At 40.9% G+C, this 26,519-nt stretch overlaps 1 protein-coding gene across 2 annotated transcripts in view; it reads left to right on the forward strand.

Moving 5' to 3' along the window:
• The first annotated feature begins 3,594 nt into the window (after positions 1-3,594).
• Positions 3,595-26,519, forward strand: part of poglut1 (protein O-glucosyltransferase 1) — a 31,434-nt gene continuing 8,509 nt past the window's right edge. For both annotated transcript variants that reach the window (XR_014029542.1, XM_081394587.1), the window contains exons 1-4: positions 3,595-3,748; positions 4,158-4,248; positions 4,349-4,492; positions 4,582-4,717. Coding sequence is in view for 1 of the 2 variants with exons in the window: in XM_081394587.1 (XP_081250713.1) it covers positions 3,673-3,748; positions 4,158-4,248; positions 4,349-4,492; positions 4,582-4,717 (447 nt within the window). In the remaining variant the exon portion in view is untranslated. The remainder of the gene's footprint in view (positions 3,749-4,157; positions 4,249-4,348; positions 4,493-4,581; positions 4,718-26,519) is intronic.

Here is a 26,519-nt window from a genome sequence, read left to right on the forward strand (position 1 = left end):
AGGCTATCATAATTTTTTATGAAGATCATGCAATCATGACCATGCCGATTACAGTGTATGTCACTCAGACTTCACTAACGTGATGGTACCATAGACTGCTACCATAGACTGCCATCAAGGCCTCAATGAAGGGGATTATGTGAACAGAAAGGGGGTTCACAATGTAAATGTGCAGCCCAGTTACTACTGTGACTCTTAATATTCAAGATTAGTAATAGCCTATTATATCAAATTTAAAAAAGGCAGTTGACTAAAATCTTCCATATCACAAATGTGAAAGCAAAATGGCCAGGATCTGTGCATGACTTAAGCATTTTCAGAGATTCACATTTATGCACCTTATTTGAAAGTGGTAAGGAATTTTCCACAATTAAATATCAAGCTCACTGTATTACATACACTTATGCTGATCCTAACAGAACTGCATTTTTTCATAGGTGATTATGACATGTTCCTGCAGACAGGTGTTTTATGACCCCAATTCCCTGACCCAAACCAGTTACAATGCAGCTCTAGCCAGGACAAGGGCACACAATGAAATGAACTTTGGCTAACTAAAGGGAAGATTTCAGTGTCTGAAAAGTCTGAGGGTTGCACACCTGACAGGGCCTGTGACATTGTTGGCAAAATGTGCCATATTACACAACATTGCCAAACAAAAACACTTTTCATTAAATGTTTAATAAAAGACAAATATGCTTAGTTCCTTGAGTTTTATTTCAATTGTTCTTTGTAAAGAAAAGCCAGTGGTCAAGTGCCTGCAACAAGATATTAGACACATGCCTCATGCAACAAATAAAAAGGAAAAGTTGGCTATACACTGCCCACCTGTAGGCCTATGTCTCCTCTGACTGTGCAGACTCTTCTGTAGGCCTTTCTGTAGATGTGGAATCCTGCAACTTATATTGCAGCCATAAAGCATACAAGTATAAATGAAGTAAAGTTATTTATGCACTTGCATGTAGGCTAGTTCCTCCATATGAGTTATCTGAGAGGGTTTATTCACTGTCCAGTGCAATGGAAACAAATGGACATTACAAAGTCTTATACTTTCTTTCCTTTGGAAAGTTAGAAAATGTCTACTTACTGCACATATTTCAGCACCACTTTCTTGGGAACAGATACAAGTGTTGGTGTATTATGTAAAAGTGCACAAAAGAGGAAAAAGTAATGTCATTACAATGAACTACACTTGGGAAAAATATTTTTACATTAACATAAGTTTATTAGTTTTCACTTTCACAAGTCAAAGCAATTCATCATTACTCAAGATTTAACAGTTGAAATGACTATACGGCCTTAATTTAATGCAGCAAAAATTATTTTACAGTGTAGGCTACTAAGATCTTTTTTTTTTTTCTCTCCCAACTTTTCTTGGTTGCTTTTATAAACAGACAACCATTTATTTAACAATGCCTTTTATAAAAGAGACTATATAACTAAAAAATAGGCTACCATTATGTAGAATATGTTTTTACTTCACTTTTATTTGTTCCCATGTTCTAGTGTGGTGACTCTGACATTTCAATGAACAAAGTAATTATGCAATTATTAAAATACAAAAATATAGGCCAATAAGTGATAAAAACATCTAACATGGCCACTTCTAACGGATTTAAATTGTCTGCTACTTTTTGTCAGCCCTCTCTCCTGGCTTTGGCAGACTTTGAGGTGTTCCTTGGCGTTTTGATTAAACATTAAAAATCCGAATAAACTTCGACTATTAGTTCTTGCTCTGCTGAGGAGAAAATCTGAGCGCGCTCAGAGAATATCTAAAAGGCGGGCTCTGGCGCGCTCTTTGGCCACGCTGAACAGCCAATAGCAGCGTTGCTGATCAATGTTTCTACTATCGATACATATCCCCTTTTAAACTTAGTATGAACGCGCAATTATCTCAGATAACTCAATCCAGCTATACTAATCATATCCGGCAAGTGTGTTCGAAGAACCTAATTAGCCAGATCATGAGTAGCACGATGATATCATCTTGGATGTCTCATTTGATCTCGGATGTTTTAAGCAACGTACGAAGAACGGACCCCAGGACTGCATTTTGGTAGTGTTTAGGCGCAGGTCCACCATCTGATCTGGATATGGCCCGGATCCGGCTGACTACATCATGCGTTGTGGTCATGTCTAGGTGCAGGTCCACCATCTGATCTTGATATGGCCCAGGTTCCGGCTGACTACAGTAAACCTCAGAATAAACAGACTAACATTAGCCTATTTGTCATTCTTCTTATGATGTAACGAGTACATCTAGTGGCAAGAGTTGTTATATATTTATTTTTCCACAAGAGGTTGGCAGAGACATCCAATGTGAGATATTTTTGAAGGTTTATGCAGATTTATTCATGTAATGGACAGTTATTTTGTATTTAAGTGAAAACATTTAAAGAATGTGCTTATATTTATTAAAATTATTGATTAAAAATATAGTAATTTAGAGGTAAATAAAATGGAGTTTTATTATATAAAAATATCCCCAAAAAATTGCATTAAAAATAGAAAAAAACACTATGAAAATGAAATGATTTAAGCTTTGTGGACAAAAAATAAAAAATAAATAAATAAGTATAATTTTAAGGCTTCGGGTCATTCTGACCCCCGAGGGAAGGATTTGTTACAGGTACGGGAGACAAAAGAGATCAGGTGACAGTAATGCAACATTTTTGATGCCAACTGCCGTACCAAGGAAGAAGAAGAAGAAGAAGAAGAAGAAGAAGAAGAAGAAGAGAGAATGGAAGTGATAAAGTAAACAAGATGAAAAATTTGCTTTTCCTGTCTTGTATGCTTTATTGTTTACTAACCCTGACAGACACCACACCAAGTAAATAAAAGGGAATAAATTGAAGGGAACACAATGTCAATATGTACACTAAATGTAAAAATATAGAGGGAGAAACACAGTATTATCAACTTAGAGTGATACACTTTATAGAGGAAATCCAACTTCCAACAGATATCCATAATGTTATAAATATTTTATTTTTTTTACAAAAAAATTAGCTTGAATACCCCAGGAGCCGTTTGCATAAAAATAGCCCTTATGTTAAGACTGTGTCTTAAGTACTAGTATGGCCACCTAGCGTTGAGTCAAGGGACAATCAGTATTACTTTCTAGTATCAAATTAGACCAATCTACGTTTTTATATAACTGACTTAAAACAGTTATGAACAGTCATAAAGAAAAAAAAATGTGATGACTAAGTTGTAAGACTAGTCTTAACCATTTATGCAACCGGCCCCTGATCCCAACCACTAGAATATGGATTTTTTTTTTTTTTTTTTTTTTTGTTACTGTAAACTCTGATCACACCGCAAAAAAGTTATGTTCTTCCTCTGTTGACTATTTTTGTCTTGTTTTCCAGTGCAAATGTTTAAAGATTCTTAAATCAAAATACATTTACTTGAGATATAATGACATACAATATGAAGTCTTGTTTTCTGAGAAATTGATTTAAATGAACTGAGTTTGTTCATAAATATCTGCCTTTGGGCTAAAAAAAATCAATTCAAAGGGAAGTTCATATAACTTAATGACAGAAATTTGTTCATAAATTCATTCATGTTGAGCCGAGGCGGGGACTTTTAATATAGTGTCAGACCATACTAGTACATTGATCGATTTCTCCTCAAATCGAGCCAAGCACGGTTAATTGATGCAGAAAAATGGAGCTGCCGTGGCTGCTCACACCGTCTTTCTTTCTTTTGCTGAATGGAGTTGAATTTTGTCTTTCTGATAACGGTGAGAACTTGCAGAATTTTGTTTTGATGCTGACAATTATCGATCCTTTGGGCGGTCGTTTTTTAATTTGTGAATCTTCATACATTCATACATTGCGTTTCTGTATCTGGGATATCTTAGCATTAGCTTCTCTGTAAGGTTAGACCCTGCAAATCTGTTAATGTTTTTTGATATTCTCTTTTTGAAAGAGATTTTTTGAAAGAGCATTTCTTGTTGTAGTTGTCAACGGTCTGTGTCTTTAGGCTAAATATTTAATGAACAGATTGTGTACAAACGTTATGATGATCACTGTGTGAACCAAGTTTTAAATCTCGAGACACGTCTTTCTTTCTTTCTTTCTTTCTTTCTTTCTTTCTTTCTTTCTTTCTTTCTTTCTTTCTTTCTTTCTTTCTTTCTTTCTTTCTTTCAGAAAAACGTTGGCAGTCATTCATCAGGTGGATCACAGAAGCCACAAATAATTACCAGCCATGCAGTCAGGAGAACTGCAGCTGTCATCTGAGGTCAGCAAATATAAAGAGTATTTTACAATAGAATACCCATATACATGCAGCTGTACAGGTTGAAAGACTAGACTTTCCTCCATCACTCTTTTGATTGCAGTGTCATGAAAGATGACCTTAGGCCATTTAAAAATGGCATATATGAGGGGCTCATGGCAGACACAGTCCAAAGAGGTGTTGGTACACACTACCAGATAATAGGTAACAAGCTGTACAGAGAACAAAGCTGCATGTTTCCAGCAAGGTTGGTGAAGTGTAATTTGTTTTGTAAAATCATGATCCTGTCATGTGCAAATAGGTGTTGAATATCAGACAATTATCCTTTCTTTGCAGATGCAGCGGTGTTGAGCACTTCATCCTAAAGGTGATTGACAGGTTGCCAGATTTGGAGGTGGTGATTAATGTGCGTGACTATCCACAGGTTCCTGTATGGGTTCAGCCAGTCTTGCCTGTACTTTCCTTCAGTAAGGTGTGTACCCTGTACCCCAACAAAGTGCCTCAGAACAATCTACTTAAATTGATTTTATGGTATATCAGTAGCTTGACTATATTAAGGTAATTTACATTACTTGCATTACTTGTGAATCCGCCTTTAGATTATTAACACTGATCCACCGGCACACCCCTGTTAAAACAGATGATTAATAACTGCATTCAGGGCTCGCAAAATCGCCTGCCCGACGTCCCGGGGCTATTTTGTTTTCCAGTCGGGCTACCAAAATGCATAACCGGCCTGCCCGACGGGCTATCTGAAATAGTGTTCGCTTCAGTCTTGTTATAATCAGATTCAGCGCGTTCTTCATCTTCAATCTGCAGCGGCGCCGAGCAGAGCGCACGTCAGAAAGTGTCTGTGTGTGTGAGAGTGTTCATCTGAGTCTCATTGGTCTGCGTCTGTCACTCATTGGTCTTGGGTGCTCGTCAATGTCAGAATATTTGAGATGACCAATCAAATCAAAGTAGGCGGGCTTTATATACACAGAAGCTGCTGAGCGCGAATTTGAGCAGAGCGACTCGACGCTTCAATTTACGGTCAAGTGCGAGGTAAGATGTAAGTAGCTAAACTAAACATTTCATATTATACAGCTTTTTTAGGTCATAAATGTCAAGTCAAGTCAAGCATATTTGTATAGCGCTTTTCACAATACAGATTGTATCAAAGCAGCTTCACAGTATTAAATTAAAATAATACAACAAGGTTTGTTTCAAGTGGAATTTATTGATTGATAAAATAAAATTAAATATCCCCAAAATATCCCCAACTGAGCAAGCCAAAGGCAACAGTGGCAAGGAACCGAAAAACTCCATCAAGTGACCTAATGGTGTCCTAAAACTCCATCAGGTGACCTAATGGAGAAAAAAAAACCTTGGGAGAACCCAGGCTCAGTCGGGGGCCAGTTCTCCTCTGGCATTTATGAACTAGAGGCCGGATTGTAGTTTGAACTGTAAGATTAAAAATATTATATGAATGCCTGGCCGAAAAGATGCGTCTTTAATCTAGTTTTAAACTGGGAGAGCAAGTCTGAGCAACGAACAGTATCAGGAAGGCTATTCCAGAGTTTTGGGGCTAAATGTGAAAATGATCTCCCTCCTTTGGTTGATCTGGATATCCTAGGTATGACCAAAAGCCTCGAATTTATTGATCTTAAAGAGCGCAATGGATTATAGGGCGATAGAAGATTCGTTAAATAGACTGGAGCTAAGCCATTTAGGGCTTTATAAGTCAGTAGCAATACCTTGTAAATAATACGGAACTTTATAGGTAACCAATGCAGTGATGATAAAATCGGTGTTATATGATCATATTTTCTTGATCTAGTAAGAACTCTAGCGGCTGCATTTTGGACTAACTGTAGCTTGTTTATTGAGGATGCAGGACAACCAGCTAATAAAGCATTACAGTAATCTAGTCTCGAGCTCATGAATGCATGAACTAGCTTTTCTGCATCAGAAACTGATAGGATATTACGTAGCTTAGCAATGTTTCTAAGGTGGAAAAAGGCTGTTTTTGTAACATATGAAATATGATTTTCAAAAGACAGGTTACAGTCGAGTATAACACCCAGGTCTTTTACTGTAGAGGATAAAGTAACAGGACATCCTACGATGGTAAAGTTGTATTGTAAGAGGTTTTGTGGGCGGTTTTTTGAACCGATAAGTATTACCTCTGTCTTGTCTGGATTTAATAAAAGAAAATTACACGTCATCCAATCTTTTATATCTTTAACACACTCTGTCAATTTGGATAATTTAGCGTTTTCATCCGGCCGTGATGAAATATAGATTTGAGTGTCATCAGCATAACAATGGAAACTAATTCCATGTTTCCTTATAATATTTCCAAGTGGCATCATATATATTGAGAATAATAGAGGGCCCAACACCGATCCCTGCGGCACTCCATAGTTTACTGAAGTTATGATCGATTTTTCTCCATTCAAATAGACAAAATGGTAGCGGTCTGATAAGTATGATCTGAACCAGCTTAATGCTTGTCCTTGAACACCAGTATAATTTTGTAGTCGATCTAAGAGTATTGTATGATCTATAGTATCGAACGCAGCACTAAGATCAAGTAAAACTAGTATTGAGATACAGCCTTGGTCAGAAGCTAAAAGTAAATCATTTGTGATTTTAACGAGCGCAGTTTCAGTGCTATGGTGCGGCCTGAATCCAGACTGAAACTTTTCATAGATGTCATTTTCTTGCAAGAAAGAGCCCAGTTGAGCGGACACAACTTTTTCTAGTATTTTAGACATAAATGTAAGATTTGAAATGGGTCTATAATTTGCTAGATTATTATGATCTAATTGTGGTTTCTTAATGAGAGGTTTATAACTGCCAGTTTAAATGTTCTTGGAATATAACCTAAAGATAAAGACGAGTTAATTAATAGGCTCTTCCACTACAGGTAACACTTCTTTCAATAGTTTAGTTGGTATAGCAGGGTTTTTCCTGCATAGAGAATTATGAGGCGGCCGCCTCCGTAAAATTTCGTGCCGCCTCCGGCTCTCGACAAAATTCGGACAGTCACATGGTCAGATACAGTTTTTCCACCGTGATGGTTCTGTTGCGGTTACCGGCTTGTGTCCATTCTCAACCCGTATAGTGCTGCGCGGATCGCGGATAATCCGCAGGTCGGGCGGGCCAAGTAATACAAACATTCCATTCCAATTAATCGAGGGTGGATGACCGATAAATTATAATGTTTTGAGTTTAATAAAGACACGGAACTCTCATCACGGTAAAACGAAATGAACGTGCGTCACTTTTACTTTCGTTTTCAACAACGTAACGTTAATTCTCTTCAGGGAAAACCCATCAAGGAAAATATCAAGGCTTGACAATAACGCTTGTCTGGGACACGTGTTTTTTTTTTCTTTTTTTTGAAGGGAAAAGTGAGAGAGAATTGTACTACTTGTCCAACCGAACAAATACCCTGATTAAAACAATTTTTTATTTAAAAATAAAAAATATCTAGGGAATCACCGAAAATGTGAGGATGATTCTGTTTAATTTAATTTAATGTAAGTGGCGATTGATAGCCTATAGTTGATAATAATAGGCCTACCTAATGTACTGACGGTACAATGTTGCAACAATGTTGTTAAGAATGTTGTTAAGAAACAATAGCCTAGGCTACACACGACGAGAGTGCTGTTTTCCTGAATGCCATCAAGACTGAAACCGAGACTGATTTCATAACAGTTCTTTAAACAGTTAAAATTAAGTCACTTACATTTTAGACGCAATGACTGCGTTTTTGTTCTGTTTCTGCAGCGAAAATAGTTCCAAACAAAGATCACACACCATCGCGCATCTCACAGCAACGAACACTTGAAGCATTACTGAATGATTCAGCGTTTCGAACGAATCGGTTGAGTCAAAAATTCAATGATCCATTCATAAACTGCCTCACTCTGAATAAATCAGCCGTTTGAACAAATCGTTTGAATGAATGACTCAATGACTCGCTCATTAAGACGGTCGCCTGCTGCCTCCTACTGGCGGTTTAGTTTCATAAAGTATCATTCTTTTCAATATTCCTTATTTGTATATTCAAAAATATTTAAATTAATCTCATTTAATACAGTTATAATATTTAATGTAAATTATTTAATTTGATTGGTAACAGCCTGTGTCTTATTATTTTAATTGAATATATTGATCAAATTTAAGAATTTGAAATGAAAAATGGAGCATGCATGTAATAAAATTAGGGGGGAAATGCCCTTTATATAAGGTACAAAAAAATGTAAAAACAGGAAATGTAATTTTGCCAAAGGAAGAACTTTTATTTTAAATAAAAGTTCATTTTAAAGCAGCCTACTTCAGTGTGATATGTTACCATCATGCTTAACACTGAGAATTTGAATAATTGTAATGTGATGATCAGATGCAGATAACTAAATCAAAGAATATGGGCGGTTTGCGGGTGGATTATTTATTTTTAACAGTGGATTCGGGTGACTCAAAGTGCACCAGATTAATGAATTTATCTTTAAAATGTACAAAATTTTCTTCCGGGGGGGCATGCCCCCGGACCCCCCTAGAGGTACCGAGCTACACCCACAAAAATAAATGTGGGAAACACATTAGGCTATATGATGCCCAACAAAAAATACATTATTATTAAAATACATTATTAGGATTTTACCACCTCCGCCTCATTTTGAGCCAGGAAAAACCCTGTATAGGATCTAATAAACATGTTGTTGTTTTAGATGAAATAAGTTTATTTAACTCTTTTTGTTCTATACTTGTAAGGCACTGTAATTGTTCTTGCGGGGTGATAACTGAGGCTGAATAATAAGGCGTGATTGAAGATTGAACGTTTACAATTGTGGTTCTGATGTTTTCTATTTTCTCAGTGAAGAAGTTCATGAAATCATTACTACTAAACTGTAACGGGATATTCTGTTCGGGTGATGTCTGTTTATTTGTTAGTCTAGCCACGGTGTTAAATAAAAACCTTGGATTATTTTGGTTATTTTCTATTAGTTTGCGGAGGTGCTCAGCCCTGGCCGCTTTTAGGGCCTTTTTATAACGTGACATACTGTCTTTCCACGCAATTCTAAAGACCTCTAAATTAGTTTGTTTCCATTTACGCTCTAAATTACAGGTTTCTCTCTTTAGAACACGCGTAGTATTGTTGTACCATGGTGCTTTAATTTTCTCTCTGACCTTTTTTAATCTAATGGGTGCAACAATATCCAGTGTTCCAGAGAGAATGGTGCTCATAGTGCTAGTTAGTTCTTCTAATTCATCTGTTTGTTTGGGTTCAGGCAGCAGCTGAGACAGATTAGATAAGCAATTTGAGAAATTATCTATGGTGGATGGAAGGATTGACATATTACATAGTACGTAATATTACAGCAGTACGTAATATGCAAGTTACCATATAATGGTCATTGACATCATCACTTTGTGGAATGATATCTTTATCGGTTGGATCGGTTCCATATGATATAATTAAATCGAGTGTATGATTAAGACGATGAGTTGGTCCGGTGACGTTTTGCTTGACCCCAAAGGAATTTAATAAATCTGTAAACGCAGCCCCTAACGCATCATTTGGATTATCTACGTGTATGTTAAAATTAATGCTTTTAATTAATGCAATTAATGCTTTATCGACATTGACCAATAGATCTGAGAGAAAATCTGCAAACTCTTTTAGGAAATCAGCGTAAGGCCCAGGTGGTCTATATACGGTAGCCAAGGCTAGAGATAATAGGGATTTTTTTCTAACATCTAAGAGCGTAACATTTAGTACAAGTACTTCAAACGAAATAAACTTATAACCCGTTTTCTGAGTAACATTGAGAATATCTCTATAGATTGTTGCAACACCGCCGCCACGACCAATCAGACGGGGCTCATGCTTATAGGAGTATCCAGGAGGTGTAGACTCATTTAGACCGAAATAATCATTTGGTTTAAGCCAGGTTTCAGTAAGGCAAAGTACATCGAAGCTATTATCTGTGACTATTTCATTTACAATAACTGTCTTAGGTGTGAGTGATCTAATGTTTAGAAGACCTAGCTTTAGAAATTGTTTTTGTTTACTAATAGCAACATTTTCTGTTTTAATAACAATTAGATTTTTCCTAGATCCTGCAGTAGATTTATTATTTGATCTCACTAAACAAGGAATAGACACAGTTTCTATGCAATGTTCTACACTAGTATTTATATCAGTTAAATTGGTGCAGTAGAGACTATGATTTAGACTTTTGGTAACTAGTCATCTAACGGTATACATTTTGGAAATGTTATCCGACAGAAGATCCACTCCGAATCTGTTTGGGTGTAAGCCATCGGCACGGAAAAGCCTAGGACGCTCCCAAAACAGATTCCAATTATTTACAAAGAGCAGTTTCTGCTCATTGCACCATGACATTAACCATTCATTTAGCGCGAATAGTCTACTAAACTTTTCATGTCCTAGTCGGTACGTGGGAAGCGGTCCTGACACAATATAATCGTTGTTTCGGGCGATGTGCTGCGTACCGTATCGATCAGATTCCTGAAGTCTTTCTTCAGAACCTCCGTTTGGCGCAGCCTGATGTCGTTCACTCCCGCGTGCAGGACCACAGTTCCGACGCGCTCGTCACTGTTCAGAATCTCGGGAACGCGAGCGGCGATTTCAGAAACACGAGCACCAGAAAAGCAGTGACTGTGCACCTTACTTTTACCTAACGTAGCGTGTACGTGTCGAACGATGGAATCGCCGATGATCATAGCATCGCGTTCTGTTTCGCGAAGAGTTGGAAGCGGTTTTGTGTGGATAACTCGAAAACCGGGAGGGTCGGAGAGAGTCTTGGTCTAGACCTGACTCGCGTCTTCTGCTGCGAAACCATCCAGGCTTCGTGGTGGCGTGTTGGAGCCGGAGTGAACGAGACCATGGCTGATCGTGACCTCGGCGCTCGGGACCGATTCTGAGTAACGCATGGAGTAGACGAGGTCGGAATCAGCAGGTTAGTAACGTTAATCACTGATTTGTGTGCATCGGCGCGTGATGTTTCAAGAGCTAACCGCCGGTCTCTTAGCTCGGCTTGTCTCACTAAAAGGTCGTGGATCTGTTTCTCAACAGCTTCCAGCTCGGACTGCAATGCGTGCAGCTCAAATGTGTCCTCACCTGCACCAAAAGGTAGACTACTTACATCTGATATATTCGCCATTTTAACAGATGGACAGTAAGTTAGCAACGACGCTACCAGTGATGCTATCAGTATTAATACTAATTTATGACTAAACTCTTGGATATAATCCGTCTTTTTAGTGGTACGGGTGTAGAGTAGACGCACGATAGGCGAAAAAAAATGTTTGTTTGTAAGTGAGTGTGGAGAAGACGCGTTCAGCCGTGATCCACGGACGTAACCTATAGGAGTATCCAGCGTTGGATCACTAATAGGCTTGAGACGCGTCTGCTCAACAGTCCGCGTTGTAACTATGAGGTTTGAGCAGTAGTGCTTCTCAGTGAGGAAAAGTGGAAAATGTTCGTTGTAAGTGAGTTTAAAGAGAAAATCAAGAATTATAAATCAAATCGATAGAGCTCCAAAGACAACAACGTGTTCAGACGCGACGCATGCGCAACAACAACAGGTGAAATGTGAAACGAATGACAAAAATAATCAGGCAAATGAATATACTTTTGTCGAATTTTGCCATTTTGAACTGAAAATAGGCCTATGTAATGTGACTAATAATTAGTTTACTGTCATTGTGAGGGGACATTAGCATTAACAAAGCCGTTTTCATCATAGGCACAAGATTAATAATGAATGTGTACATGTTGAGAATTAATATACAATTTGTAGCCTTCAGTAAATTAAAGTTCAGCTTTAGGAGGGGAAGAGACAGGGCAAGATGAGGAGACTGAGAGAAAAAGAAAGAGTGATGGATAAGAAGTGAGAGGAGGTATCATCTACTGCCTGCTGTCATGGTTTTAAAGCTATTTCTTATACTTTTTTGGCCTTCAAACGTCTTGAAATGGACATATCAGAGAAATAAAAAATTTGAACCCCCTAAAAACCTTAAATGTAGGACCTCTTTGATTATAAAGCCCTGTCTACGGCCCTGTATTAGGAATAAGATCAATAAGGAATGTGTACATATTGTGAATGAATTTAATAAACTTAGTTAGGCTACCTAGCTTTCCTAGTAACTCTCAGTAAATTAATGCATCTGAGAAAATGATTCATAAATCTATCAGTTGACCCTATGTTTACTTTCTTCACTGACAGACAAAAATGAAAAGCCTATATCAGTCAAAGTTCAGCTTTAGGAGGGGAAGAGACAGAGCAAGAGATAAACAAAGAGAATAGGAGTGTGATGCTGATGAGGAGAGAAAATAATCAGCTGCCCACTTACATGGTTTTAAAGCTATTGTTATCCAATTTTTTTGGCCTTCAAAACATCTTAAAATGCACATATGTAGATCAGAGAAATAAAAAATTTCTCGGGGGTGCCCCTGAACCCCCCTAACTAGCATATCTCACATTCGGGACCTCAGTGATGAAAAAACCCTGCCATCTCCACGTTAATGAAACTAGTTAATAGTGAGTATTAGACCCTAAACTAAAGAGTTATTTTTTTTTATCATACCCTCATTGGGGGCTGAGCCACAGACACACACTGATTCATGTTCCATACTGGTCACACACATTTCAGTTCAGTTAGAACCAGATGCATATTTGTTGATATTTGTGTTTTGAAAAAGTTTTTGATTCATTGTTTTGACTCCTAACCAATATTCTACATTAAAAATTGTAGTCTTTTTATATGGGCCAGTAAAATCATTTCGGGCTACCAAAATCTGAAGAGTGCCTGCCCGAAGGGCTACCAGCGATTTTGAAATTTTGCGAGCCCTGGCATTAATATGCATACCCCTGAACTAGGCTAATACTTAGTTGAAGCGCCCTTTGATTTTATTACAACAATCTGGTATCAGTTGGTACATTCATTGACTTGTCATTGTGGCATCTCTTGTGCACAGCCCTCTTCAGGTCCTCCACAAGATTCAGGTCTGGGTTTTAGCTGGGCCATTCCAAAACATGAATCTTTCTTTGCTGAAGCCATTCTTTTGTTGATTTAGATGTGTGTTTTTGATCATTGTCATGCATCAAAGTTCTCTTAGCTTTCTAGCAGGTGGTAAAAGGTTCTGTGCCAAAATCAACTGCTATTTGGAGCTATTCGTAATTCCCTCCTCCTCCACTAAACCCCCAGTACCAGCTGAAGAAAAGCAGCCCCAAAGCATGATGCTGCCACCACCATGCTTCACCATGGGTATGGTGTTCTTTTGCTGATGTGCTGTGTTGTTTTTGTGCCAAACCTACCTTTTACAATTTTGGCCAAAAAGTTCAATCTTGGTCTCATCAGATCATAACACATTTTTTTTCCACTTGGTTTTGAGAGAGTTATGTTTAGCTGGGATTATATATTTTTTAGTCAGAAAAGGCTTGCATCTTGCCACCCTCCCCCATAGCCCAGACAGATGGAGAATACAAGAGATAGTTGTCAGCTGTAGGAAGCAACCGGTACTTGGCAGAAACAGCTGCAAGTCTTTTAATTTAGCTGTAAGCCACTTGACAGCTTCCCTTACCAGTTCCCTTTCAGACGCTTACGTTCGACGTAACGTTGACGTGACGATGTAATTGGATTATTTCAGGGAGCCCTATCAACTTCAAGTGTCTACAGAACGAGCCAATAAACGTTGGCGTGCATGATTTGTGTCACGTGCCCCGCCCCGCAGCGCAGGTATCAACAGGAAGCGGGCGCACGCATACATTGTCTTTCACTTCGGAGCCGAGCTTTCTGTTTGACTTCAGAATCTACAAGACTCAATAGCGTTGAAGACTCTCTTTCAGTGTTGGTGTGACGGCGCGATCAGCAAGTGGCCGCAAGCTTAAGCTCACTCAACTGTTGTTTTCACAGCAATCTTATTTCTGTGTTGGTATCGGTGGGCGTTTTTTCTGATAGTGTTTACAGCACTGCTGTACACTGCGGCCATTCCCTGGGTGCCTCAGCACTGTGAGAGTAATGGAAAGAGTTGTTTTTTCTTTTCTTTCTTCGTACTCCACAAAAAGAGCAACACAAGCGTGACCCTGCGTCCTTTTCTGGATGTCATTCCGCTTGTGCGTTTCTGGGTGTGGTCGTTCCCTGGTGCCAGCAGACGGCCACAATAGTTGTCTCTCACGTTTGGGCATTCAGCATGCTGAGGCAGCTTTTGTGGATAGTTCATGTTCCCATTATGGGAATATGACTATGACCGCGTTGAGATTGAGACTCGTTTACCTGTAGGGAGGTGCAGTCCCCTCGCCTATGCCCCGATCTAGCGTCCATTCTGCCCCGCAGAATAGGCCTACTTCGGCACTTAGCCAGGGTGATCTGAGGATTACCGTGAGGGCTTCCCCGCCGAGGCAATCTCCGTGGGCCCTTCACGCCTCACAAACGCGGCCGCTGTTGGAGCCCCCAAAAGAACGTACTGGTCCTTCTCAGGAACGACCAGCCGTGTCTTTTGAGGCTCCTCCTGATGACCAGATGTCGATCACAGCATTGGAGGGGGAGCTTCACTCCTCTGGAGATGAAGACTTGGCTGCGTTACCCCCCTTGGGGAGTGTAGCGTTGCCTGAGGCCGATCCAGAGTGGGTAGCTATGCTTTGTGGAACCCTCCACCACGTCCCGAACCTTCTCGGTTGGATGATTGGTTTCTCGGGTGGGCAGTGCTGGTTCTTTTCTTCCCGGAGGTATATGAGGAGCTTACCAGGTCGTGGTCGACACCCTTTAGTGCCAGACTACGGCCTGCTGGCTCCTCCCTCCTCACCACCATCGACGGCGGGGCAGCCAAGGGGTATGTGGATCTCCCGCCAGTGGAATGTGCTGTTGCGATGCAACTGTGTCCAGCGTCCGCTTCCTCTTGGTGGGGGAATCCACGCCTCCCGTCCAAGGCCTATAAGTTTTCGTCTGGTCTCACGGCGAAGGCTTACAAGGCCTGTGGACAGGCTGTTTCCGCCCTGCATGCCATGGCGCTCTGGCGCTCATAGATATGCACGAGGGCGGTTCTGACTCAGAGGTTCTGACCTCCTCCTCGGGAGCTCTGTGTGCCAACTGACCTCACCCTCCGGGTGACGAAGGACACTTCACGTTCTATTGGTCAGGCGATGTCCACCTTGGTGGTCCAGGAGCACCACCTTTGGCTCAACCTGGCTGACATGAGGGACACTGATAAATATTGGTTCTTGGATGCCCCTCTCTCCCAGGTTGGGTTATTCGGCGAAGCGGTCGAGAGCTTTGCCCAACAGTTCTCGGCCGCCCAGAAGCAGACGGAGACAATCCGACACATCCTGCCTCGGTGGACTGCTGCTGCCCCCACCCGTCCGCCGGCCGAGTCTTCGTCTGCTCGTCGCCGAGGTCGACCTCCTGCGGCGTCCTCTGCTCCCGCTAAGCCCCAGCAGCAGCAACCACCTAAGGCTCAGTGTGGAGCAAGCCGCAGGAAGTCGACCCCGCCCGTCCAGGCCGCTGCCAAACCAGGAGGCAAGTGCAGGTGCAAACAACCCTGGGAAGGGCGACCAAGAGGTGGATCAGACTGCTCTTCAGGAGGTGGCGAAGGCGCCGCTCCTTCCCCCGGAGGAGGGCCGGGGGGAGAATCTTTTGTTTCCTTTTGTTTCTGTTCCGTCACTGGCCCCCGGGTATGCGTTTGCGTATACGCAAGTATGCGTTTCCCCCAGTGAGCCTTCTTGCACAGACCATGTGCAAAGTCAGGGAGGACGAGGAGCAGGTCTTGCTCGTTGCGCCGTATTGGCCCAACCAGACATGATTCCTGGAACTAGTGCTCCTCGCGACAGCCCCTCCCTGGCCCATTCCTCTGAGAGAGGACCTGCTCTCTCAGACACAGGGCACCCTTTGGCATCCGTGTCCAGACCTCTGGAAACTCCATGTCTGGTCCCTGGAGTGACCTACCCCAAGCGGTAGTTGACACCATCACTTCTGCTAGAGCCCCCTCTACGAGGCGCCACTTTGCGTTGAAGTGGAACCTATTCGTTGACCGGTGTTCTTCTCACGAGAAGAACCCCTGAACTTGCTCGATCAGAGCCGTGCTTTCCTTCTGGCAAGAAGGGTTGGAGTGAAGGCTGTCTCCCTCCACCCTTAACGTGTATGTTGCCGCTATTGCCGCACATCATGATGCAGTTGAAGGTAAGTCGTTGGGAAAGCGCGACCTGATTGTCAGGTTCCTGAGGGGGGCGAGGAGACTAAATCCGCCTCACCCTCTCTCTATGCCCTCTTGGGATTTGTCTCTGGTCCTTTCGGCACTTCAGAGACCACCCTTTAAGCCTTTGCAATCAGCTGAGTTAAAAATTCTGTCCTGTAAGCCAGTACTCCTGGTTGCATTGGCCTCTATCAAGAGGGTAGGGGACCTGCATGGATTTTCGGTCGACAAATCGTGCCTATAATTCGGCCCGGATAACCCTCACGTGATCCTGAGACCCCGGCCCGGATATGGGCCCAATGTTCCTACCACTCCCTTCCGGGACCAGGTAGTGAACCTGCAAGCGCTGCCTTCGGAGGAGGCAGACCCAGCCCTGGCTTTTCTCTGTCATGTTCGCGCTCTGCGTCTGTATGTGGACAGAACGCAAAGCCTCAGGACCTCAGATCAGCTTCGTCTGTTACGGAGGCCAGCAGAAGGGAAAGGCTGTCTCCAAGCAGAGGATGGCCCACTGGATAGTGGATGCCATTGCTTTGGCTTACGAAGCCCAAGGTGTGCCCTGCCCGCCCGGGTTGAGAGCGCACTCCACTAGGGGTGTCGCTTCTTCTTGGGCGCTGGCACATGGCGCCTCGTTGACAGACATCTGTAGAGCTGCGGGTTGGGCGACATCTAACACGTTCGCTAGGTTTTATATCCTACGTGTTGAGCCGGTTTCTTCCTGTGTGCTCACTTCTACCAGCCGGTAACACCGAAGTTCCCGCTCTAGTGTCGGCTTGCTGCGCCACTCCCTTCCACTGGAACGGATACGTGCACTTTTGCTCCAGTCGAGTTCCCCACTCAGACGAACCCTGTAGAGTTCCTCTGCACCCCTTCGGCAGTTGGACGTTGCGGAGCGTCTGACGCCAGGCCTAGTGCTCATATGCTACGCGTAACTTGTACTAGGCTATTTTTCCGCAATCAGCTCCCTGCGGTAAGCCAGTGTCTTTCCCTTGGCAGAGTCCGCTCCGCCGTCACTGTCCGGTGTTGTCTCCCCCTTCTCAGGCTGGAGCCACCCCAGTGACATTCCATGTTCCACTGCCCCTAACCGGCCAGTCCATATGTGTATTCTCCACATGGTACCTCCCTTCGGGCAGGATGTGGCTTCCGCAGTGTCCCTCTCCCTTGGAAAGGCACGCTTTCCCAGTGTTATTCCAAGAGCTCCACTGTGTGGGGTATAACGGAACAGCAGTTGAACTCCCTCTACGCAGGCCTTCCGTCCCCAGCCAGTTGGGGATCTGAGAGTCTTGTGTAGGGCGCTGGATGTGGCAGCAACCGCGTTTTCCAAGGGATCCCAATTACGTTGTCACGTCGACGTTACGTCGAACGGGAGCAACTGAAAGGGAACGTCTTGGTTACTAATGTAGACCTCGTTCCCTCAAGGAGGGAATGGGAGACGTAACGTCCCGTCGCCACAGTTGCTGACCATCGCTGTACGGCCGTCACGGTCTCGGCTCCTCAGAGAAAAACAATGTGTGTGTGCGCCCGCTTCCTGTTTATACCCGCGCTGCGGGGCGTGTGACACGAATCACGCACACCAAAGTTCATTGGCTCGTTCTGTAGACACTCGAAGTTGATAGGGCTCCCTGAAGTGATCCAATTACGTCTTCACGTCAACGTTACGTCTCCCGTTCCCTCCTTCAGGGAACGAGGGTTACATTAGTAACCGAGACGTTTTCTCTTTGCCTTTTGGAGGGATGCTCTGTTCTTGGTTGTTTCTGTTCTTGAATTGTATAGTTGTGCCATACTTTCTCTACTTGTTGATTACTATCTTCACTGTGTTCCATGGTATATCTAATGCCTTGAAAAAACATTTTGTTGCTCTCATATGAGTGATACCATTCAGCAGTGAGAGCACATTAATGCTACGTAAGCTCTTTGTGGCCCATGGCTCTTGTAGTAGTATGCAACCAAGATGTCAGAAAAATCTTACAGGAACATTTCAGTTGAAGCCAGGTGTGTACTATTTGAATTTTTATTTTATTTTGAATTAGGTGCAAAAGGTCTGATGTGACTTATCTTTGTTTTATTTTATTTTCATCACAAAAAACAGCTGTTTTAAAAGGGCTGTGTAGACTGTGTATATCGTGTGTGTGTGTGTTTTAAAGCAGATTAAAAAAAAAAAAAAAAAAAAAAAATGGTATGACACCAGCATCTCTCAATATTAAATCTATACAATAAGTGACAAATAACCAGCCTCAAAAGATAAGAGTTGAAAGCAAATATATTAAGAACACTGCATGAAACTGCTGTAACAGATGTGTTGCTTGTTTTCAAGAATAAATAAGTATAATATAATATAATATAATATAATATAATATAAATAGTTCTCAGTGCTCCATACTCAGTATACTAGTTTGTATATCACATGGTGCAAACTGGCACAATAGAATCAAAATTTAACAATAAGATAAACTTGTCGCTGATGGTACTTCTGGAATAATAGGCTGGTGACCTTGAATATGCTTTTATCCCTTTATGTGGGGTGTCAAAATGAGAAATAATGAAATTACATATAAACAATTAGCTGTTATACACCGAACAGTGAATGATCAACATTTACAGCATTTATTAACCTTGGTTTAGATTAAACAATACACAAATGTATTAATTAATGTTTGAGTTAATATTAGTTTAATGCATCAAGTAATGTTAACATGCTAAACATGCATTATTTATAAATATAATATTTTTAGGTCAGGTTACCTTAAATTTTGACGAAGGTAGCTTTATTGTAAAGTTTTATTGTAAACATTCATATTAATAATATTCATATCACTTTTACTAAATTAATTTTAATAATATATTTATTCATTCAAGCAAATTCAGTAAAAAACGCAAGTGCAAATATTATGAGACCTAAACATCATTGGTTCTAGCGTGTGCGGAGGCAACACATTATTTTTAGCAACATTTATGACTTGTGTGGTAAGGTCTGTTCGTTCACCTTTTTCATCACTTTTGTAGGCAAAGTAATGCCAAATTTCTCTTCTACTGCCCTCTTTATTAATTAGTTTGGGGCGTGTAGAGCAGGACCGGGCAGGGGTGTGCTGAGCACACCCAAACGTCTGCCTTGCCCACCCAATTAGAATTTAGGCACATATAATGTTAATCTGTTTTTTACAATCTGAAGGGGGCTGTATTCAGAAATTTGATGAAAGGCTGTAAAGTGCTAGCCTGACTTCGTCATACTCATATTCTAGTCAGAATGTGAGTCTGATACCGCTCCATAGAGATTTGATTATGGGGCGTGTCTCAACCGAACCAGGAAAAAAAAAACCCTCTGCACTGAATTGGATAGACCTACAACCAGTCAGAGCAACGGAGTAAATGACGCATGTCCTTCATTCATATTTTCAACCAACAAAATGTCGCAGGCGCGGCTCTCTGTTCCTCTTTTAAAATGAATGCGCTGTGTATATCTTCTATAACAGACGCGATGGCGGAATCTACACATGATGTTTCATAAACAAAGTTCGGGAGGAGCACGTACAAATAATCAATCCAATATCAACTTGTTATCAAACAATACCATGTCTAACGTTACCGAGGAAGCATATTCACTCTGTCAACTTACCTAACAGTCCTTGACAGTTTTTCAGCATCCCTCCACCACCCCGAATCCTCACTCTTGTCTTGTTCTCTCACAACCACTACGGGGGACTATGGCTATGGCTACCGAGCCCACAGCCCTCTCCTCGGACAGCACGTCATATACGCATTTATTCTATCTTACTTAGGCTATTTGTGTGAACTCGTGACATCTCATATAGCCTACGCATTTATTCTATCTGAATTATTTGTAAATGTGAACTTGTGAAATCTCAATTCTCCAGCTGCAGTCGTCTTTGTTGTAAACTAATTCAAATCAAGCGCTCTTTGGTGACGTGGGTGATTACGTAACCGCAGATCATCTGTCCATCATCGATTAAAGTCCGCCCTGGCAATTTGATTGGCTCGGCCTTCTAGGAGCCGAGCATAATTACTCCTCAATGGATCGAGTCCAGACCGAACTTCCCGACCAAAAAATGTTGTGGGCGGGGTTCGAGCTGGCACCCAGGCTAGTAAAGTGCCCCAACCAATCAAAAAAATTAACTTTTGCAGTATTTTTTTCTTTTATTTGCTGAAAATAATGTCGCGGTGCATCATACACTCAAGAGGTGGCTTCATGATTATGTATTGTAAGAAAAAATTATGTGGACGTCGAAGATCTAAAAAATGAAGTTTATTACAGCATAGCAGTGGCAAGGTACACAAAGCACCTTGGGTTCACCGACGTAAGAATGAACCCAAAACATCCAAATCTTAAACCTTTTATCCTGTTCTTAATATAAATAAAGTTGCTCTTGTTGCAACAACTGTGGTCTGTATATTAATGAAGTTTTGACACCCCATTGTCTGAGAAGGTTTTCTGTGTCCCACACCCAGTCCCATTCTACAATTGACTACTGTGGGAATCCAGATTTATTAAAATGTTTAATTTAGGTTTACATTGAATTTAGAATGTTAAGGTTAGGTATAAATTATGATTATCAGAGTTTTCTAGCAAACGACTCTGGTCAGTCCTGTTTTACTGAAACTCTTGGAGTTTGTGTTTTAGCAAGAGAGTCCAGCCAGTCCTGTACTTGGGTCTCAGTGTTTGAATAGATATGCTGAGTGGATTAGGGTGGGCAATGCTCTCAGTCTAAAACCGTTTTTTTTGGTTTCTGCCCCTAAATGTATATAAACTGTAAGAGAACATTCACGTCAGACTTGGTGACTGCAGCTACCGACAGCTCGTGTTCTCAATAAAGAATCCTGCTGAAGAAACAACCAAGTCTCCTGGTCTTTCGATTCTAAGTTCACAACAACTTGGTGCCGTGACCCGGATGGAGAAAAAGGAAACTCAAAGAACTTCAAGCTCAAAGACCTGAATCCAGATTGAAACAGCAAGCTCAACAAAAGATCTGCTTTCCAGACTGCATCTTTTGGAATCCAGAGCGAAACTTCCAGCTTAACAAAGATTACCAGACTGAATCTTTCCAGCTTCCTCCAGATTGAAACTTCAAGCTCAAAGATCTCAAAGCCTGACTGAGTTCCAGAATCTTCCTTTACAACCAAGGGTTGGTGAGTTTTCAATCCATTCAAAGAACTGCTACAGACCAGTATATGTGTTTTTCCTCTGCGCCGTTCAGAGAAGAGTTAACAGACAGCTGCAGGGTTTTGTTAACTAAGTTATCCTCTAAAAAAAAAGTTTTGTTTAGAGATGAAAGATACCCTCTGCCCGTCAGGGAAGATTAACATTACAGGTTAATATTGTGTATCCTTTGCTTTAGGCAGAGAAGAATTATCTTTACGTGCTAGTTATTTTGGTTTATCCTCTGTTTTTTTTGTAGGCAGGGAGGTTAAGTGTGAAGTGTTGGTCATTTGGAAAGTTAACAATAGTTAAGCTGTGTTAACAAGTGTACCCTCTATTGTAGACAGTAGAGAGAAGTTTTAATGTTTTGTGGGAACAGAAATTCACAAAATGTTTAGGAAAAGTACTAGACAGATTACACCTTTTTGGACAGATAGTGAATTCAAGTCTTTGTTATCAGAGCACATGGACTCCATCGTGACTGAGCCAGTCAGATTGAATTTAACAAAGAAATTTGGCATTGATCCAGAGAAAGTGTGGTCAATTGAAGATTGCAAGAAAGTGTTGGGTGCATGTATCAGGAAGAAAAATCTGAAAGGCATCATCTGTTGTCACCGAGAATTTAGCTTATCCATTGCACAAGAACAAGCTCGTTGTATTGCTACGTTAAACGATCAGAACAAACAATTGCAGACTCACATGTCCTGTCTCAAGACAAAGGTGGGCCATAACAAAGCCTCAACCAAATGTGATTTAGAAGACCAACAGTCAGATGAAAGCTATCCTGATTTACAGTCTTTTGATAGTATAGAGGACAATGTCAATGCAGATGTAAATGCAGTTGAAGTGTGCGTAGCTAGACAAAAGCCTCAGGGAAAAGTAGGGCTGAACGATTAATTGCATTTGCGATAATATCGCGATATGATGAAATGCGATTTTTTTTTAACCGCAAAGCTGCGATTATAGTCTGGGCACGTGGCACGCGAGAGTTAACCAGTCTGTATTGCAGATGAAGCATCAACTTGGCACGCGACACATATAGACCTGGCTACAGGAAAAAACAGTTTATGTTTAATTTATGTGATATTGTGTTATAGATTCTCTCCAACGGTTCTGTATCGATTAAGATCATTTCAGATTTATGTCTGAGCTTAGTTTTAAACACAGATACGTGATGATGCGTGTGCTTTATAAACAACCGTATTCTGCTTGCTTCCTCTGTCTCACACACACACACGACACCACTCGAACCTTACGAGAAATAATCTTTAATAAAGTTCGGAAAAGTTTAAGCGAATTACAAGGACATTCGCGGGCTTCATTGCACAAGATATGAGAGACGCGCGCGGTCTGCGTGATGTTACTTCAGTAGTGCGCGGTCTCGCCCGCCGGTATTTTACTTACAGATGTTCTACGAAGGCATCATATGTCTTGGAATGCAGTTGGCTTATATATTAAAAATATGAAAATCACAGACAGAAGCTGCTTTCAATTTCAAATACTCACGTGCACTTTGCGAAGAGCGTTTGAGCATGCGGCTGTGAGCGACTCCGTCTACGTGGTAAAATGTACTTGCATCTCAAAATGCTTTTATGACGCAAAATAAATGTGACACAGTCAGTTATATCTTAAGTTATTAAACAGACAGGATAAACCACATCTTATAATTTCAAAAGAGATGAAAACGTTCAGACAGTCTACTCTTAAATACTGAAAGCACTCTTTGTTTGTGGGTGACTTGGCGCTGCACACGTGGCGACTCGCAACAGGTGTTTGCAGTTGAGTGTAATTGTGTTCATGAGTGTTGGAGTAGTTCTCTTGGTTTGTTTGCAGCTCTTTTACTTTTTATTTTTTTACTTTTAATATAATTTAATATTGTTCCGTGATGTCTCTAAGGAAGATGGGGATATCATTGCTGGTTTTAATACTTTTATTCCACTCTGCTGCTGGAACATTTCCGAACCGGATTAAATACACCCGAGATCTTCTCCTTGAACTAAACACAGGCAGCTTGATGTCGAGGCAACTTGCAAATTCCCCCCTGTTTAAGGACATTATGGCTTACAATAATTGCCAGCTTTTTAGTCCTGGAGAAGATGGCAGGACCCGAAGAAAAACACGTAAAAGAGGCAAAAAAGGCGGCGTGCGACAGCGCGTGAGAATCCTAACAAGGAAGAGACGTCTGCCTCTACCTTCAATAGTCCTGGCAAATGTTCAATCACTGAAAAACAAGGTGGATGAACTGCAAGCACGAGTATTTCACACACGGGAGTTCAGAGATGCGTGTGTTTTAGCCTTCACTGAGACGTGGCTGACAGCCGCAGACATGGATTCCTACGACCAATATTGATGGATTCGGGGTACCAATACGTCTTGATCGTGACCCATGTACGACGGGGAAGCGGCAGGGAGGTGGAGTATGCTTTTATATTAACCCAAGATGGTGTAATAATGTGACTGTTCGGGAGAAAATTTGCCTACCGGACAATTTCGGTGAGACCATATTATTTGCCAAGGGAATTTCCTCAAGTGTTTCTGTCGGTTGTGTATATTCACCCTAAGGCTAACTTTAAAAACGCAAATGAGGTATTGTTCTCTGTGTTGCAAAGACTTCAGTCCATCTCACCTGATGCCCCATGTCTTGTAATGGGTGATTTTAACCGCAGTAACTGCAGCAAAACATTTAGCCATTTTCATCAGTATATCACTTGTCACACTCGAGGAAATAAGACTCTTGACTTATGTTATGGATCCATACGAGGAGCGTACAGATCCGTTGCTGAGTCCCCTCTGGGCTCCTCTGACCACAGTGTGGTGCACCTGTTTCCAACATATAAGACTGTGCTGCGAAGGAGAGGCACAGAATCACGGACAGTCCAGGTATGGAATGAGGATGGTATATTGGCCCTACAAGGATGTTTTGAGTGCACGGACTGGTCTGTTTTTCATGCACCATTTGACAATATTAATGAGTTGACTGATGTGGTGGTTAGTTATATCTCATTCTGTGTCGATAATGTGATTGATACCAAGGTTATCACCAGGCATTCAAATAATAAGCCTTGGTTTAATAATGAACTGAAAAATCTTCTTAAGAAGAAAAGTGTTGTTTTTAAAAGTGGTGATAAAGTTGCTTATTCTGTTATTAGGAAGGAAGTAAGAGCTGCTATTGCAAAGGCAAAACATAATTATAAAGAAAAAATAGAACAAAAATATTTAAATGCTGATCAAAGGGCGGTGTGGGACGGAATGAAACTAATGACAGGCATACAGGGAAGTAGAACTACGATATCCTTAAATGGGTATACATCTAATGCGTGTTTAGCTAATGAACTTAAATTTTATTTATGATTTGATGTGGATGCCGATAATGTGAAGTATGACTTTGGGCAAAGCAATAGGACTACTGTATTTAGTATCGATGCTCCTACGGTGGCTAGGTTTTTTAAAAGGATAAAAGTAAATAAAAGCCCTGGACCAGATAATATTAGTGGTAAGGTGTAGAGAGCATGTAGTTCACAGCTAAGTGGCATATTCACAGAGATTTTTAACATGTCAGTTAGAACTCAAATTGTACCACAAATCTGGAAACATGCCATAGTTGTTCCTGTGGCGAAATGTAGGAGTCCGAAGGTTTTAAATGATTTTAGACCGGTAGCCCTCACATCATTAGTGATGAAAACATTTGAAAAAATTATGAGAATAGAGATATTGAAGTATGTAGAAGATAATTTGGATCCTCTCCAGTTTGCGTACAGAGCAGGGAGGGGGGTTGAGGATGCCATAACCACTCTTGTACACTTAGTAGCCCAACATCTGGAGACCCCAAAAACAAGGGCACGGCTAGCTTTTATTGATTTCTCATCTGAATTCAATACAATCAAGCCACATGTATTAGCCGAAAAATTAGTTCGATTATTTAACCTTGATCTTAATCTAGAAGGATGGATCGTGAATTTTTTATCAAATAGAACCCAGTGTGTGAGAGTCAACAGTCTGCTTTCTTCCAAATTATGTTCTTCTATTGGCTCGCCTCAAGGGTGTGTTCTTTCCCCTCTTCTTTTTATTTTGTATACTAATGATTGTAGGAGCACATTTGACAATAGGTATATGTTAAAGTTCGCGGATGATACTGTGATTGTGAGTCTTCTTGTAAATGAGGAGACATCTCATGGCCCAGTGGTGGAGGACTTTGTCTCCTGGTGTGCAAAATGTAACCTAAATCTAAATATATCAAAGACCAAAGACATGATCATAGATTTCGGAAAATCTGCCATTTCAGTCTCTCCTACTGTCATAAATAGAAGAGATATTGAGTTTGTGGATGAATATCGTTATCTGGGTACAGTTATTGATAATAAATAAAATTTTAATGCTAACACAGATGCCATTTGTAAAAAGGTTCAGCAGCGTATGTTTTTCTTAAGAAAAATGAATTCTTTTAAAGTATGCTCAGTGTTAATGACACTGTTTTATCTGAGTTTTATTGAATCTGTAATTTCTTATTGTGACATTGTATGGTTTGATTGTATTAGCCTGTCCAACAGAAACAGAATAACCAAACTGATAAAGACTGCTTCAAAAGTGATTGGAGTTCAGCAGATACTGCCCCAGGACATTTTTAAAGGACATGTTTTCAAAAAAGCCTTTGCGATAATCAATTGCCCAACACACCCATTACACAAAGAGTTTATTCTTCCATCAGGATGTAGATATAGAGTAATGGGAGGGAGAACAAGGAGGTTTAAGAACTCATTAATACCAACTGCTATTCTAATGTTAAATATAAATAAAAATAATCATGAGTGTTTACTATGTGAGTGTTTGCTATGTGAGTGTTTTTTGTGATGTGCAGCACCTGTGCAAAACCAATTTCCTAAGGGATAAATAAACTCGAACTGAACTAAACTGTTT

The sequence above is a fragment of the Scardinius erythrophthalmus genome (assembly GCF_964197995.2).
Source record: "Scardinius erythrophthalmus genome assembly, contig: HAP1_SCAFFOLD_46, whole genome shotgun sequence".
In the NCBI taxonomy this organism is placed as follows: Eukaryota; Metazoa; Chordata; class Actinopteri; order Cypriniformes; family Leuciscidae; genus Scardinius; species Scardinius erythrophthalmus.